The 16,628-nt window shown below is 38.5% G+C and overlaps 1 protein-coding gene across 1 annotated transcript; it reads right to left on the reverse strand.

Annotated features, from left to right (window-relative positions):
- Nucleotides 1–8,259: 8,259 nt before the first annotated feature.
- Nucleotides 8,260–10,870, reverse strand: agrp (agouti related neuropeptide). The gene is made up of 4 exons (XM_057332995.1): nucleotides 10,644–10,870; nucleotides 10,332–10,502; nucleotides 9,829–9,914; nucleotides 8,260–9,165 (listed from the first exon to the last, which is right to left on the reverse strand). The coding sequence occupies exons 2-4, from the start codon at nucleotides 10,438–10,440 to the stop codon at nucleotides 8,974–8,976; spliced, it is 387 nt and encodes a 128-aa protein (XP_057188978.1). The 5' UTR covers nucleotides 10,441–10,502; nucleotides 10,644–10,870; the 3' UTR covers nucleotides 8,260–8,973.
- Nucleotides 10,871–16,628: the final 5,758 nt, after the last annotated feature.

Genomic DNA, 16,628 nt, shown 5'->3' on the forward strand with positions numbered 1-16,628 from the left:
ATCAGTACTAAAGGAAAAATAAAATATATACATTAAGTTTATTTACATTACTTATATGTATCTATGCAAGCAGTGAGCAATGCTTTGTACCACATATTACAGTTTTTCTCGATTGCTAACACACAATTCATGAAACAATTCACCATTTTCTGACAACTATAAACACATTCTCAGAACAATACACCAACTTGTACAAACCCCACACACAAACAGTCTCAATTTGCAAAGGTTTAACCATGTTCTCATTCAGAAAACACAAACACACATGAACTGAAGTGTCAATATGTAAACTATCTGTAACAATATGTCCATCAGTAAACATTCAGTTGCAAAACTGATGACACACCAATCAGAATCTCAGGATAATATCAATAGGAGCACAGGTAATTGTGCATCCTAGAATCATACTGGGCTTTATACTACTTACTGTAAACATACAGTATAATTACAGTACACACTTTATATGAGAGAAATTTCTCTATTCTGTATCCAGTAAACTGTAGCACGTGTACACCCTTTTACCTGTTCGGTATTTTTGCAGAAAATACGGAATACTTTTACAAAATTGGGCCAAAGGTGCAGAGGATGCCATATTTTTTACATTGCCTCCTATTGACAAATCGCTTCACTGTATTGTTTCCTTTATCGTCTCTGTAAGTCGCTTTGGATAAAAGCATCTGCTAAATTCTTTGGTTTTTGAACTTCTCTTGTCTTGTAAGATCATCTTCATCTACTTTACAGTAGTGTAATGTTTTATTTTTTCCTAAAGCTCATTCTTACACTTTGCTCTATGTGCACTCTTTTATGTTGTATATTCTAACAAACACTAAGCTGTCAAATTATTCTTGAATCCCACTAAGAGTTTTAGTAACAGTGTTTTGAATTGATCTCACCAGTGTCTAAAACTATGTTGCAGTGTGGGTGATTTTGAGGGCTTGTAAATCATGTCTGCAGGAAAAGTTTGGTTTTTCAGCAAGTTTGAATGGTTTTGAGAAGAGAGCTTCATTTTGAACTGAAAATAGGATGTTTGGGGAATTAGGTGAGACGTTATGGATTTGTGTTTACTGTTTTGAGAATACGAGGCATAATTTCAAGAAATGTGTTTAAGCAATTGAGAAAAACTGTAACAGACATAAGCTCCATTACTGTGATAGTGTATTTCATGTTGTGATGTGCTCATTTGCAATACTTCTCGAGAAATGACAGGTCACATGTTACACAGACATTAAAAAGCGGCTGTAACATGCGTATGGTTTTAATATATATAACGTTAAGTCTACTTCGAAGACGCGTGTGTGTGTGGAGCTCCCCTTTATGCTATACATATTAAAACATGTCATGACACGGGCAGTGGCGGTTCTAGACTACTGTAATTGGGGGGGCCAGGCAGGGGCCACTTATGCTTTTAGGGGGCACACTAACATGTGTCATGATTAATTTTCAGTCATTTTTCACTGTCATGTATTACTGTTTTCTCCAAGTAAACTAATAAGCTAATAAAACAAGTTCAGCTCAAATTAATGTTCCATGGTAATTTATTTCACAACACATTGTATATAGTCAAAATAACAATGACAACAATAATAACATTTAGGCACTTTTCTGCCTCTTAAATGTACATACATAAATGAAAAACTACCCACAAACAAGATATCCAAAAATCAACTTAAGCAGTCATCTTAACATGAGTCACATTATCAGGTATTTCCTTTACACAAAGAAAAAAAACATGAATTTCAAAATTTTCACATGTGATATATGTGGTTTTGGCACATTTCCATGTGAATGCCATGTTAACTAAATACTCATGTAAAAACTCATGTTTTTCACATGGAATTTCAGGGTTACAAAAGTTGTCTCTCTGCACAACTAAATCACCTTGCTGATGGGTCCTCTGTTCTATTGGACTTTCTTCATTCTCTAAGCTTTTGTGCATCTCTGATTCTGACTCTTTTTCAGAAGCATCTTCTTTCTCCAGCCTTGACTGACTATTATCTTTAGTTTTCTTATTAAAAAAGGACATTATGTCCTTAGAATTTTTCTCTTCATTTTAACTGCAAATGGAAAATTATGAAAATGTGTAAATGAAACCTAAAGCTCGACTCTCAAATACACCACAAGTAATATACAGGACAGTATAGAATAAACTGTATTGATTACTTGAACTCTGCTACAGAGGTGGACGAAGTACACAACTTCCTTACTTGAGTGAAAGTACAGATACTACTGGTCAAATATTACTCCACTACAAGTAAAAGTTGAAAAGACAGATTCTTACTTAGTAAAATACAGAAGTACGTGCTTTTAAAAGTACTCAAGTATTAAAAGTAAATTTCCTTTATGTCAGTTGTGCATTGTTTTATTGTCTATACCTTATGCCTCTGAAGCAACCTACTGAATACACTGAGTATCTCACAGTATCAGTTGTATTAAAGGAGTAGTTCACTTCAAAATTTGCCCCCATTGACTTTCCATAGTAATTTTTATTCCTACTATGGAAAGTCAATGGGGGCAAATTTTGCAGTGAGCAACTCCTTTAAGAGCTTTATATGTTCACATGTATGTTTAGTTTAGATATAATCCTGTATGATCATTTAGCCTAATTATCCTCATTAGCCCCCTGGGCCAATATGTATTTATGAGCAGTGTTCTTTTATTTTGTATATTCCCTTAACCAGTTTTAACAGCAATTTACCAGTAAGTAATAAGGTTCTTGTAAATAGTAAAGTGTAGAAGCCATGTGTTCGTTGGATTTATTACCATTTGTATTACCATAATTTAACTACAAACATAAACTATAGCTAGTAAAATGAAACTATGGTATTTTTAGTTGCTGTGGTTTTACTAAAGATTATTAATTGGAGTATGGTTCCCATATATAGAAAATGGTAAATATGTGGATACTGTGGTTTTACTGCAAATACCATCCCTGCTGAAAAAAACAATGAATTTTTGAATTAGAATGAGATTTTAAAATTAAATTCCTCTTTGTAGTGTGTTTTGGGTTTTATTCCAATAGGATTTACCATCCCACCAATACAATCCATCACATACAAGTAGACAACAAGTATCCATAGTACAATTCCCATTATAACCATTGAATCCATTACATTTTATGTTGTATTTTGGGCAGGGTTCTATTGTTTTTATTTCAACAAGAATACTTAAACTATAGTTACTTCAGTAAAAACCAGTGGTGTAAAGTATTGGAGTAAATGTAATTAGTTACTGTACTTAAGTATCTTTTTGGCTACTTTGTAGTTGTACTGAGTATTAAAGAGTACATTCCTCAATATTTTTAAGGGCTTATTTTGGTTTATGGAGTGTCCGACAACAAGTTTATGTACATACATGATGTAAAAATACTATTATTTCGTAATAATAAGCAGTTTTTATTACCTTACTTCTTGACTGACTCTCAAATGATTCGTTCCGCGATTCATCTGTGTAATCTCCGCCTTTCCGCCAGCGTAGTCTGATCTGATTGGTCAGACAGTGTAGTCTGCTGTGATTGGTCAGATGGTCTAGTCTGCTGTGATTGGTCAAATGGTCTAGTCTGCTGTGATTGGTCAAACGCGTTCAGCATGTGTCGCAAATGGACCGCCTATCATTACTGCTGTATTACGGTTTGCAGGTGGTTGGATATTAACAGTGTATAGAGAGAGATGGCGTCGATTTTACCTTACCAGTTCGAGCCCGAGTCTGACGAGTCATTCTTTAATCCTTATACAGATGCCAGTAAGAAAAAGGACAGGTTTTAGACACTTCTCTTGTAACAGTTAGTTATCACGGCATACAGTGTACGGTGTTCATATCTTCAGATGTTATTATAACTATAGTACACCACGCAGTTCTTGAAATAAAGACTTTGCGAGTTAATATGGTTGAACACTTACATTAGCGCAACGAGTTTATAGCTAACGTTAGGTAAACAAACAGTAACAACCCCAAAAATAACGGTAACGTTAGCTAAACGCAGACATGAGATAACGTCACACAAATTTAATTTTAAGTAAAGACAAAAATAAAGAGTCACACTTACAGGTTGTGATTCGGTGGAGCTTACAGGTCCAAATAAAGTTGGTATTGCAACATCTTTTAAGGAAAAACGTTTAATGTATCCTGCAGTAAAGGCGCCAAGATTGATGAAGCAATCTTCGGTAAAATGACGCGCGCAAAGTAAAACGTTCGGTTTATACTCCTTTGGTGTCCATTTTTTCCTCAGAAGTTCTTCCTTTGGTAGTGAAAATAAGACTGACTTAGTTTCACTACATAGAACACAGCTTCTCTTAGACATGATGCACACGTCACGAATGAGCTAGTACAGTGTTTGGGGAGGAGAGAGTTAAGTTTTCGCAGTCAGTAGGCGGGGATTTTTCTAGTGACGTAGGTACATTGTGGTTAAAGATTCGGACAGGTCATGGCTTGTTCGCGTGATTCAGAGTCGATTACCTTTTTTATAAGCTAATAACTTTGTTATTCGTTCACCTTCGGATTTACAACTTGGCAGATTGCTTACATTCAAACACGGCAAAATTAAACACTTCATGAAATGTATTTTTTATGATCTCGAGGAATGTACTCTTTAAAGATATCAGCAACTTTTACTCTCTACTTGACTACATTTTTGAACAAGTATATGTACTCTTTACTCCACTACATTTGTAATGACTAATGCAATTACACATTACATTTTGCATGGAACCTATCTTTTTTTTGCAGCAGTTTATTTTTGCTACAGAAGAATTAATATTTCCATTTAAAGGGCATTGAATGTACTTCTTGTGAATTTTGCCCTTACTTACTGAAACTTGTCAACATGGCTTCTTTGTGTGAATACGAGTGCATTATCAGTGCACAATTGATGACTTTGACTTTTTAATTTTACCTAACATTATTTTATTTGTCCGATATATTGAAGAGACCTTCTTGAAGAATGTTGGCTTACTTATGAGCACTTGAACTTAAATGAGACTTGGGTGTTTGTAATAGATGTAGGTTATGGTGTCGACCATGATTTGTTGCAATTTTGAGGTGTTCAGTCTTATTATGATTTAATGTCTCTTAAGTGTTGAGGACTAGTGCTGCTTTGAGCCTATATTCAGTATGAGTAAAATACTCAAGTACTGTTAAAATCAGATACTCGAAGACTTTTACTGAAGTCGTTTTGGAATTGGTGACTTGTAACTTGTAATGGAGTAATTTTCACTGCAAGGTATCTGTACTTTTACTTAAGTATGCTTTTCAGGTACTCTTTACACCATTGGTAAAAACATCATTCATTTTCCAAATCGCTTTAAATGATATAGCAGCAGTTCAGAAGTTAACACGCACGCGTAGCTCAAGGTGTATGTGATGCTTATTTATGCCGATCATTTTCATGACAATGTTTCAACGATCTTTGACTGATCGTAACCCACAGATGATTACACCACACTTTAACATGTGCCTTTTTCCTCTTTTATTGTTCTATTTGCCTTTTTAGAGCGTTATCAACAATGTAACAGCGCCTACGTTTACATTAGTTTAGCAGGGAAGATCCCAGAGTTGCCAGATTTGCGTAAAAAAATCTGCCAAATGGCCATTCAAAGCTTGCCGGAAAACCGCGATCTTAGAAAAACTGAAATACTTGGCAACAGTAAAAGGTCCTGGCGATCGCAAGCCAGATAAATTGCGCACACAGGAAACCCCGCTGCATAGAAACCATTTTCTACTTTTGGACCTTTTTTAAACATAGTGGAGTAAAAAGTATGTTATTTGTCTTTCAAATGTAGTGAAGTTAAAGTACAAGTACTCAGAAAAATTAATACTCAAGTAAAGTACAGATTGTGTATATACACTGAAAAAGTGTATATAAGTACAGTACTTAGGTAAATTTACTTCATTACTGTCCACCTCTGCTCTGCTAATTCCTTGGGAATGACAGACCATTTATTTTAATTATAAGGCAAAAGTGCATTTTATCAAACATTCACCCCAATGAATGTAAGTTGCATTTGATCTCATTTCATCAACAAATAAAATTTCTTTAGTGTGTTACACGTTCTCTGGCAGCAGCTGATTCTTTGTGTGCGCACGAGTCACGACTGCTTTATATGTAGATTTAACATGCGCAACACCGGAAAAAATAGGTCAGTATTTTAATATGATGTGTAATGATATGCATTTTCGTTATATTTTTACAAAATATTTCCATTACCTGTATGATGTAGACGTAATCTTGCTTATGCACACAGACTCGAGATTGTTTGCGTCTTGCTTGCATAATCTTCCTTTTGGCACACATGCATCGTTACTGCCACTCGCAGGACAAACTGTGTATTGCACCCGAAATTGCTCGGTTGTGGTAAAAAATTCCAGAAACGATTCCAGATTTAGGGGGGCCAGTGGGGTGCCAAGTGTGCTGACACAGGGGCACTGGCCCCCTACAGCAACGCCAAGAGAAGCGTTGTTGGCTAGTAATACTCACATTTGAAAACACCTGCCTCGCAGTTCTCCGCCATGCTACTGTTTGAACTTATCAATTCCCGTGGGCTCATGGGATATAGTAGTATCCCAAGTATCTGTCGCTGGGTGCTTCATAATGTAGAAGTAACCACTAAGCCATCCGGGAATTTCTCACCTACTCTTTTATGAATACTGAGGTTGGAGACATACTACTGTATATTGTTTTCACATACTATATAGTAGGTAAGTAGGCGGTTTCGGACGCCACAGTAATATACACACGTCCAAATCTCGCGAGAAATAGTGCACCGGGCGTAAATTTCTCGCCTACTGTTTTATGAATACTGAGGTTTGGGACATACTACTCTTTCGCCTACTGCTTTTTGCCTACTATATAGTATGACAGTATGCGGTTTGGGACGCAGCAAGTAACTGTTACTTACCCATTTAGCCCCGTTGAGTACGTACCTACTGAAATTAAGTACCTACTCATTGAGTATGCGATTCCGAACGCAGCCAGTAGCTGTATCTCGTTTCGTAAGGCTGCGTCATTGTGTCCTCCAGAGGTATCATCCTTGCAGAAAAGGAAATAGGAAGTACCACGTTGCTATGACAACACGTTGCACTCACACACCTGTCAAATTAATTAAAATTATTTCTACATGATTTAAGAGGTATAAGTTGGTTACTTTCTAGCCTAAACAATGCCAAAAGAGTTAAACAAATATAAAAAATTTGCCTTACTGTTTCAAAACGTTTAAAAATCACTAAACACTTGTAAACCTATTTACTACATATGCCTGCTAAGATGAAAAAAGTGGCACAAATTGTAAACTGTTAATATTTAAACACCACATATTTGATTGAATGTGCAGCTGTTGCTGTTTATTCAAATAACAGACGTTGGTCGACGCAAAGAATACGCCCTTTTCACATGACGTCACGCATCTTCCGTTCTGCCGCGAAGCAGTGTATCATTACTTCCGCTAGCATCTCCAGTTCATAAGGTGGCGGTAATGCACCTATAAGCAGATTTGCCAACCGCCAGTAAAACTCAAGAAGAAGAAGTTACTTCCGCTAGCGCCTCAGAATGGAGTTTACCAAGTGGCTTGCACATCTGCCACAAATACGGCTAGATGATGCACAACGTCTTGCAGACAAATTTTCGCTAACGACAAGATCAAAGCTAGAGAAAGGATACAAATTCTTCGTTGAACAGTACCTGTTTGATTATGAAGGTAAGTGTTTTGTTTTCTTTTTGTATTAGCAAAGGTGCTAGGATAAGTACTTGAATAAGTGTTCTGTCAGTTTTTTTCTCACTGTTGTTAAATTCCATCGCGACGGCAAAACGGAAGTTCTTCTTCTTCTTGTTCTTCTTGTTTGTTGCAAGACGGATGTTATGATACTGCTTTGCAAAAAGGCGGAAGTTAAGTGACGTCATTGTGAAAAGGGCGTATCGTGGGTTATCTCCAGCAACGAAGGATACAGCTCATGTATCCTCCGAATTCCTGTCGAAGAAGGTCACATTTGAAGGGTGCCTCCGGAGAGTCCTACCTGATTTTATGAAACGAGACAGCCTCGATGACATAGCAGCCTTCGAATGAGACCTCTGGAGGACGCAGCCTTTGAGAGAGAGAGGTGCGACAACGGAAGTTCTAATTTTTCGAGCGTCACGTGATTCATGGAGCCTTCAGATAGTTTTTTCTTTTAATTCTTTATTTCTTAATTATTTTAATAGTTTAGAACTGATGTTTTATGACTTTTTATAGCTCTTCCAATAACAAACAAACATACAGTACTGTATGCAGTAACCATTGTTTATTGAACGCAAATATATGAAAAATATTTAGGACAACGTTTAAGATTAACCTTAAAGTTGATAGAAAACAACACCTGCAGTCCTGCAGGAATAAAAAGATGAAATGCTCTTTGTTCTATGCATTGGGCACCTTATATCTCTTTTTATAATATGTGTGACCCTGGACCACAAAACCAGTCTTAGTAGCATGGGAACTTTTTTAGTAATAGCCAAAAATACATTCTATGGGTCAAAATTATAGATTTTTCTTTTGTGCCAAAAATCATTAGGATATTAAGTAAAAATCATGTTCCATGAAGATATTTTGTAAATGTCCTACAGTAAATATATATAAAAAAATTATGAGTGGATGGCCTGCTACAGTGCGTCTGATTAACAACTTCAATGGCAATTTTCTCAATATTTTGATTTTTTTGCACCCTCAGATTCCGGAATTTTAAACAGTTGTATCTTCGCCAGATATTACCCTATTCTAATAAACCATACATCAATAGAATGCTTATTTATTCAGCTTTCATGTGATGTACAATTTGAAAAATTGACCGTTAAGACTTGTTTTGTTGTCCAGGGTCACATATGTGTTCTATAGTAACAAACCTCTTTGTGGATATTATAAAGCAGTGTAGGCAGTATGTTTGCACTATCCATATTCACATTCTTTAGTAGTATACACTATAAATGGACGCAGTTCATGGTAATGCTGGGCTCTATGCATGTTCATGTTTGCAGGTGTGGTCCATGCTCCGGCAGTAACAGAAAGCCTTAAAGAAGCGACAGTAACACGTATCGCAGGGGTTACAGCAGGGCAGGTGGTGTCCCAGGCAGGACTGCTGATGTGGGATACAGCGGCTAGGGGAGCGAGTGCCTCTTCTCTGCAGCTGTACAGCTTTACCGCCATCCTGTGGACATGGAAAGATAAAGTACACTTAAAAAAACACTTCATCAGTTAATGATGCAAATAATGACTGTGGTTAATGACAGAAAAGTTCAATCAACACTAAACCTTTGCTTCAAGGGATAGTTCACGCTCTCGTCATTTCAAACTTGTATGAAAGAAGATATTTTAAAGAACAACAGTGTTCAGTTATCAACATTCTTCATTCTTCTTTTGTGTTTTGCAGGAGAGAGAAAGTCATACAGGTTTGAAATGACAAGAGGGTGAGTAAATGATGACATAATGTTGGGTAATTTTTCCGTGAACTATACCTTTAAAGGGATATCTGGGGTAGTCAAAAATGGTATTCAAAGGTGCCCCAGAACTCTTTGTTGTCATAAATTCTTCTAAATATATTCTTTTGTGTTTAACAGAACAAAAAAAGTAGTCAATGGTGCCCCATAAAACTAAGTTGCTAACATTTATCCAAATGTCTTTCTTTGTGTTCAACGGAACAAAGAAATGTATACAGGTTTGGATGAGTACTTCATGACAGAATTTTCATTTTTGGGTGAACTATCCCTATATGGTAGAATAAGGCACAGATTTGAATGAGAGCATCCCCTATAATAAAAGTAAACTTCTGCAAGTCACTTTATTTTAGATACAGTACATTAAATGTCATTACCTCATCATAGAAGCCAAGTTCTTCTATCATTTTGTCTTCTGCTGAGTTTATTTCAAATTGCTCTGGATCCACTTCAGATAGTAAGTCTTCACCATGAATAATACAAATAAACCAAACACAAACTGCTTTAAAAGCTATATTATAATATTTTAAATTTCATAATTTTGAAACGTAATGTTTTGTAGTATTAATGCTAAAGTCTTTTAAGTTACTTCTTTTAAATATAAATATTTATATTAAAATAATGATTAAAATGCAAATATTATATGCAAATGTTTCCTTCTGACACAGTGTCATCTGCTATTTGACTTACAAAAACAAGAAATTATCTGCAACTTATCAAAATACATTAGAAACTATTTAAATTTCTGTTTTACAAATATACATTTTCTTTTTCCACAATTTTAATTCACATTCATATTCATATTTTAATTTATCAACAGAAAATGAGGCACTCTTTCGCGTTTTATGTCTTAGAGACAACTTGAATAAAAGAATCTTACCTGCATCAGAAAAGGCAACAGAGTTTTGACTTCGCCTCAGATTTGGATGTAATGCCAACACCATGACATTCATTATAACCCAGCAGAAAAACATTGCGTTCAGCATCATAATCAACTCACATATAAGATTAACTTCAGCCACCCTTTTGATGATCTACTTGAACCTTTTCACTAAAGAAATCAAGGAAATACAGATTAAGGTTAAGCCCTTTTAAGATGTTTGAAATCTTGCATGAATCAGCAAATGTTTTTGTCAGTCTGTTTGTTTTCAAATTTGTGTGTGGAGTTTTGAAGTGTGGGTGTTTTACCTACCTGCAGTGATCTGCGTCCCTGGTTGAGGGCGTATACAAGACTCTTGATTTATAAAGCTGCTTCTTGAAGTGGGAGGTGAGGATCACATCGTGCTGATCATTGCTGGAGGAGTGGTCTCGTGTGCCTGGCAAAACCACTCATACACACACATAGTAACAATGATATAGACCTAATGATTTTTATATTGTAAACACTGTTTAATCTATCCCCTAACCTTCACCTCAAACCTAACCATCACACAAACATTTTTTTTTTGCATTTTTACATCATTTAATATGTTTAATAATCAATTTCCATCATGGGGACTGCTGGTCGTTCATATATTATGATCTTTTAAATATTAAAGTGACAAGATTTAGATTTTGCAGTGTGATGAATAATAATAATAAAAATCTAAACTACTAATTAATTGGTTACGGGCATTGGTTAATCCTTGTGCAAGGCACCGCATGTACTTCAGGGAATCTGAGTTTAAGCCAACATTCCATATTGATACATAATATTGCCCCTCACTTTTGATTACTAACCAGTATACACTTCATTACTCAAAGCGGGTTATGACGCTAATACATCTACAATCAGCTGATGACTCCAGCCTGCTGTTTAGTGCTCATGACGCAAGACAACATCCATTTGCAAGGATCAAATAAAATAACATTTATGAGGATGAACTTTGCAAGGTCAGATTTATGTGCTTCTAATGACAACTAGAATGTATAGGATCTATAGAATGTATAAGATTTAACAAAATGTAACTTATTCAATTGAATTCAACTTATTTATTTGTCACATTGTACAAAAGATACAACTTGCAGAGAAGAGATTTTTTTGTGATTTTTTGGTTGTGTGTATGTGAGCATACAAGGATGTGTTAAGCAAGCATATGTTGTTTAAGTACGTGCTACATAACTGTCAAATAAAAGGTCAGTTCATATGAGAAGTGGTCACAGTATTATTTTATCTCTTATATTATAATAGTGAAACTAGAAATTAATAAAGAAATAAAAATGATATATGAAATATGTGTACAGTATATATATGTTCATATTTTACATTAAATGTGAGTGTGTGTCTGTAATGCTAAAATATAAAGGAATGACGTCTCATCAACAAATACCTGCTGCTATTTTAAACCATGATTAGCTTTTATGTCTGATATTGAATTAAGCTCATTTTAGTTCATATCCTGCTGTTTGGAACACATAAACGACATATCTGAACGAATAATGGACTGAGCGTTTCATCTGAAAGCGAATTTATCAACATTTAATCTTGTAGCAACAGGAATTTACAAAAAAGCAATGCTGAGTTCACAGAAATCTATTAATAATCCATGTGAAAATGTACATGAATTACCAGGTTCTGATCAAGACCATTATCCCCAGCCTTTTCATTTATCACATCATAGGTTGGCTATGTCAATGTTCAATAAACCTTACCATGAAACAAAACATCAGAAGTTGATTCAAGTGCACCATAAACATGAATCCGGTGTCTTTCAAAAGCCAATACCCTTTAATCCAAAGGCTTTTTAATGTATTTAACACATTTTAATTGCTTTATAAAGATATATGGATGAAAGAGCATCACCTCCAGCTGAACCCTGCCAAGACAGAAGTACTCGTGTTTCTGGCACACCCCACGGTGCAACACGATCTCACCATCCATCTTGGCAATATACAATCACTCCTTCCAAAACAGCCAGGAACCTGGGAGTCATATTTGATGAACAGCTGTCCTACAATGATCACATTGCAAAGACAACGTGGTCATGCCGATATGACTTATTCAACATTAGAAAGGTTAGACCCTATCTCACTGAGCATGTGGCACAACTCCTTGTCCAGGTAATCTCAAGGTTGGACTACTGCAATGCTCTCCATGCTGGTCTTTCTGCAAAGGCTATCAAACCACTCCAGATGGTTCAGAACGCAGCAGCACGCCTCATCTTCCAACAGCCCAAAAGGGCTCATGTGACACCCCTTTTCATCTCTCTCCACTGGCTACCGGTTGAAGCCCGTATAAGATTCAAGTCACTAATGCTTGCCTACAGGACTATCACTGGATCTGCACCAGCATACTTTCACACCCTCCTACACTCCTACACCCCATCAAGATCCCTGCGTTCAGCAAACAAGCAGCGTCTTGTATTGCCTTCTCAAAAGGGCAGTAAATCTCTTTCCCGCTCATTCTCCTTCACAACTCCTTCCTGGTGGAACATTCTTCCTAACTCAGTCCGGTCAAGCACATCTCTCACAACATTCAAAAAACGACTTAAAACCCATCTCTTCTGTGAATTTGACAGACAAATGAGAAAAAAAACACACTAACCCTCTCTCTTTCTCTCAACAGGTAGTGGTCTGGCTTTTGCTGAAACTAGTAACTTTGTATTAGCACCTATTGTATTATTGCTCCTGTATGACATATCGCTTATTGCTCCCTGAACTCTCTGTAAGTCGCTTTGGATAAAAGTATCTGCTAAATGACTAAATGTAATGTAATGTAAGTGTAATATATTTCAAATGGACATATACCAAGTGTCATGGCTCTGCTTCCTTAGTCATGTTTTTCTTGGTCCTGTAGCAGAGCCATGACAAAGTCTTTGGTTATGTGTGGAGAGAAACATATTATTGTCCGTTTGACAATAATATACGTTCTCTCCAGTGTCTTGTCATTGACCCCATTCCTCTCGTTTCCTCGTTATCTTTCCCTGAGTGTTTAATGTCCCACACCTGCCCCATGTTGTTATCCCTCGTTTGTCTTCCCTATATATACCCTCTTGTTTCTTTGTCCTGTGCTCTTGTATTGCGTGTACTATGTTGTGTATGCATTGCGTTTGTGCTCATGTTCCTGTGTACCTTGGTTCCTGTTCCGTGCCTTGTTTTGTGACGTTGTGTCGTAAGTCTGTTTTGTTATTTTCCAGTTTTGCCCCATCGTGGGAAGTTTTTTGTTTTATATATATATATTTCTTAGTTCTGTTTTTCCCCCATTGTGGGTGTTTTTGTTCTGTTTTCTGTTTTGTTGTTAAAATAAATATCTGTTAACCCCTTCACTGCCTGCCTGCGCTTGGGTTCTTCTGCCAATCCTTGACAGAATCACGGCCATCACTGAACCCAGCAGGCAGCATGAGCACCGGGCGGTCCCACCTAGCTCGCCTCCTCTGCGGACTTCGCCAGGGGAACGAGAGCATGGATGAGTACGTGGACAGGTTCCTGGACGTCGTCGAGAATGGCGTCTTCGGGGAGGAGGAGCTCGCGGTGCTATTTAACTCCGGTCTCAGGGACCCACTTTTGCGGGCGGAGATGAGGGCGTTGAGACCGTTGGACTTCGACGCTGTGTGGCTGTCCGCCGCGGAACGATCGGAGTCCACGGCCTCAGCAATTACCAGCTACCCATCTCCGCTGGTCACGATTCCTGAGCGTGGTTCCCTGCAGATCGGGGTTGTGGGCACCGCCACTCCATCCTTCCCACTCTCGGCAGCCTCTCCACCATCCACCTCGTTGGCAAGCGGGGGAGGCGAGCATCCTGGGAGTCCACCTCCGAGGAGTCCCAGCCGGAACCAGCCATGCCTTCTACATCCTTCCTTCAGCCGACCTCCAGGCGGGTGGCTCGGCTGAAGAAGAAGAGGCAGCGGCGGGCAGCGCAGGCTCCTTCCAGTCCGGTGTCCAGTCTGGTGTCCAGCCGAGTGCAGTCCGGATCCAGTCCGGTGCAGCCGGTATCCAGTCCGGTGCAGCCGGCATCCAGTCCGGTGCAGCGTCCACGTGGTCCAGCGGCGTCCAGCGGTCCAGTCGGCGTCCAGTCGGTCCAGTCCGGTGATCACGGTCCAGTCCGGTGACAGCCGGCGTCCAGTCCGGTGTCCAGCCGGCTCCAGTGCCGGTGATCAGCCGGCGTCCAGTCTCGGGACAGCCGGCGTCCAGTCCGGGTCCCGTAGTCGTTCCAGCCGGCGTCCAGTCCGGTGGACGGGTCCAGTCCGTGGTCCAGCTGCCAGTCGGGTTCACGGCGTCCGGTGACCAGCGGTCCCGCCCAGCCGGCGTCAAGCCCTGTCCAGCCGGCCTTCCAGCCGGCTCAAGCCCTGTCCAGCCGGCCTTCCAGCCGGCGTCAAGCCCTGTCCAGCCGGCCTTCCAGCCGGCGTCAAGCCCGGTCCAGCCGGCCTTCCAGCCGGTCCCTAGTCCGGCAGCCAAGCAGGCCCCGGGGAGACCCCGGGGTCAAAGACTGTCCCCCCCGGGTCTCCTCCTAGGTCCCCCAGGACTCAGCGCCCTCGAGCGCAGCCGGGGACTGGGACTGTTCCCCCCAACCCTTTTGGTTTTCCCCCTGTAAATTCTTGTTTTGCCCCACCCCCCCTCCCATGTTTGTTGTTCTTGTTATCCCACCCCAATCCTGTAGTCTTGTTGTCCTGTCTACCCCTTGTCATGTTCACCATGTTTGTCTGGTTTTTGTCTTTGTCTCGGTCTGCCTTGTCTTGTCCGTCTACCCCTTGGTGAGCACCTGGAGGTGCTCATTAAAGGGGGGGCTTCTGTCATGGCTCTGCTTCCTTAGTCATGTTTTTCTTGGTCCTGTAGCAGAGCCATGACAAAGTCTTTGGTTATGTGTGGAGAGAAACATATTATTGTCCGTTTGACAATAATATACGTTCTCTCCAGTGTCTTGTCATTGAGCCCCATTCCTCTCGTTTCCTCGTTATCTTTCCCTGAGTGTTTAATGTCCCACACCTGCCCCATGTCGTTATCCCTCGTTTGTCTTCCCTATATATACCCTCTTGTTTCTTTGTCCTGTGCTCTTGTATTGCGTGTACTACGTTGTGTATGCATTGCGTTTGTGCTCATGTTCCTGTGTACCTTGGTTCCTGTTCTGTGCCTTGTTTTGTGACGTTGTGTCGTAAGTCTGTTTTGTTATTTTCCAGTTTTGCCCCATCGTGGGAAGTTTTTTGTTTTATATATATATATATATATTTCTTAGTTCTGTTTTTCCCCCATTGTGGGTGTTTTCTGTTTTGTTGTTAAAATAAATATCTGTTAACCCCTTCACTGCCTGCCTGCGCTTGGGTTCTTCTGCCAATCCTTGACACCAAGAATATGTAAAACAAGGAATTAAAAATAGTTCAAAATGTTCCAACATTCAACACACAGAAAGATTCCACATAGAAAGAAATAATATATTTATATACTTAAGTATGAAATATAGCTGCAAGTAGTAATTACGGGGTCAGGCTCAACAATGGCCCAAGGGGAAATATTTTGGACATGTCAGATTAATATTAAACCAATATTAAAAACAGGTAAAGGCACTCAGAATATAATAAATTGCGGTATCATAATACTGTTTCATACTTATAGTATAGTTATGTAGGAACTAATGCAGAACAAATGGTTAGTTCTGCATTAACACTGTAGTCATTACTGATAACCAGGGATGTGCACAGACATTTTGAGGGGCATGGGCTCAAGTGGAAAAAAAGGGCACCTCTCATATTTGTTTTAATTTTTTCCAAACAAAATGTTAAATATATTAAAAACAACTTTTTTAAAATCCCTCACACTCACCCAATTGTTTCATGTTGTTTCATTTTCCAACAATGTCTACAAAATAATCAGTTCACATAGAGACCATTGTCTTCCTTAGAATTCACTAATTTTATCACAAGAACAGGCAACAACAAAGGATACTAAGCCACAATGTGTATGATTTCTATGCTAAAGTTTCAAGTATATACATAGAATAAATGACTGCACAAAGGAAAAGGACATATTTTCACTAATAATTTGTTTATTTTGCACAAGCCAATAAACTTTTAATTATTTTAGTGTTATTGGGACACCAACAATGACCTTCACACTAAACTGAAAAAGGCAGTCGGTGCTAATTTGATATTTTTCATGACAAAAACCTGAAAAATTAATTAAAACACACTGCAAAAAATGATTGACAAAATACACAAATACAGCAGCTTAACTAATTATTATTATTAATAATATTATTATTGTTGTT

This window comes from Triplophysa rosa, linkage group LG1 (assembly GCF_024868665.1).
Source record: "Triplophysa rosa linkage group LG1, Trosa_1v2, whole genome shotgun sequence".
In the NCBI taxonomy this organism is placed as follows: domain Eukaryota; kingdom Metazoa; phylum Chordata; class Actinopteri; order Cypriniformes; family Nemacheilidae; genus Triplophysa; species Triplophysa rosa.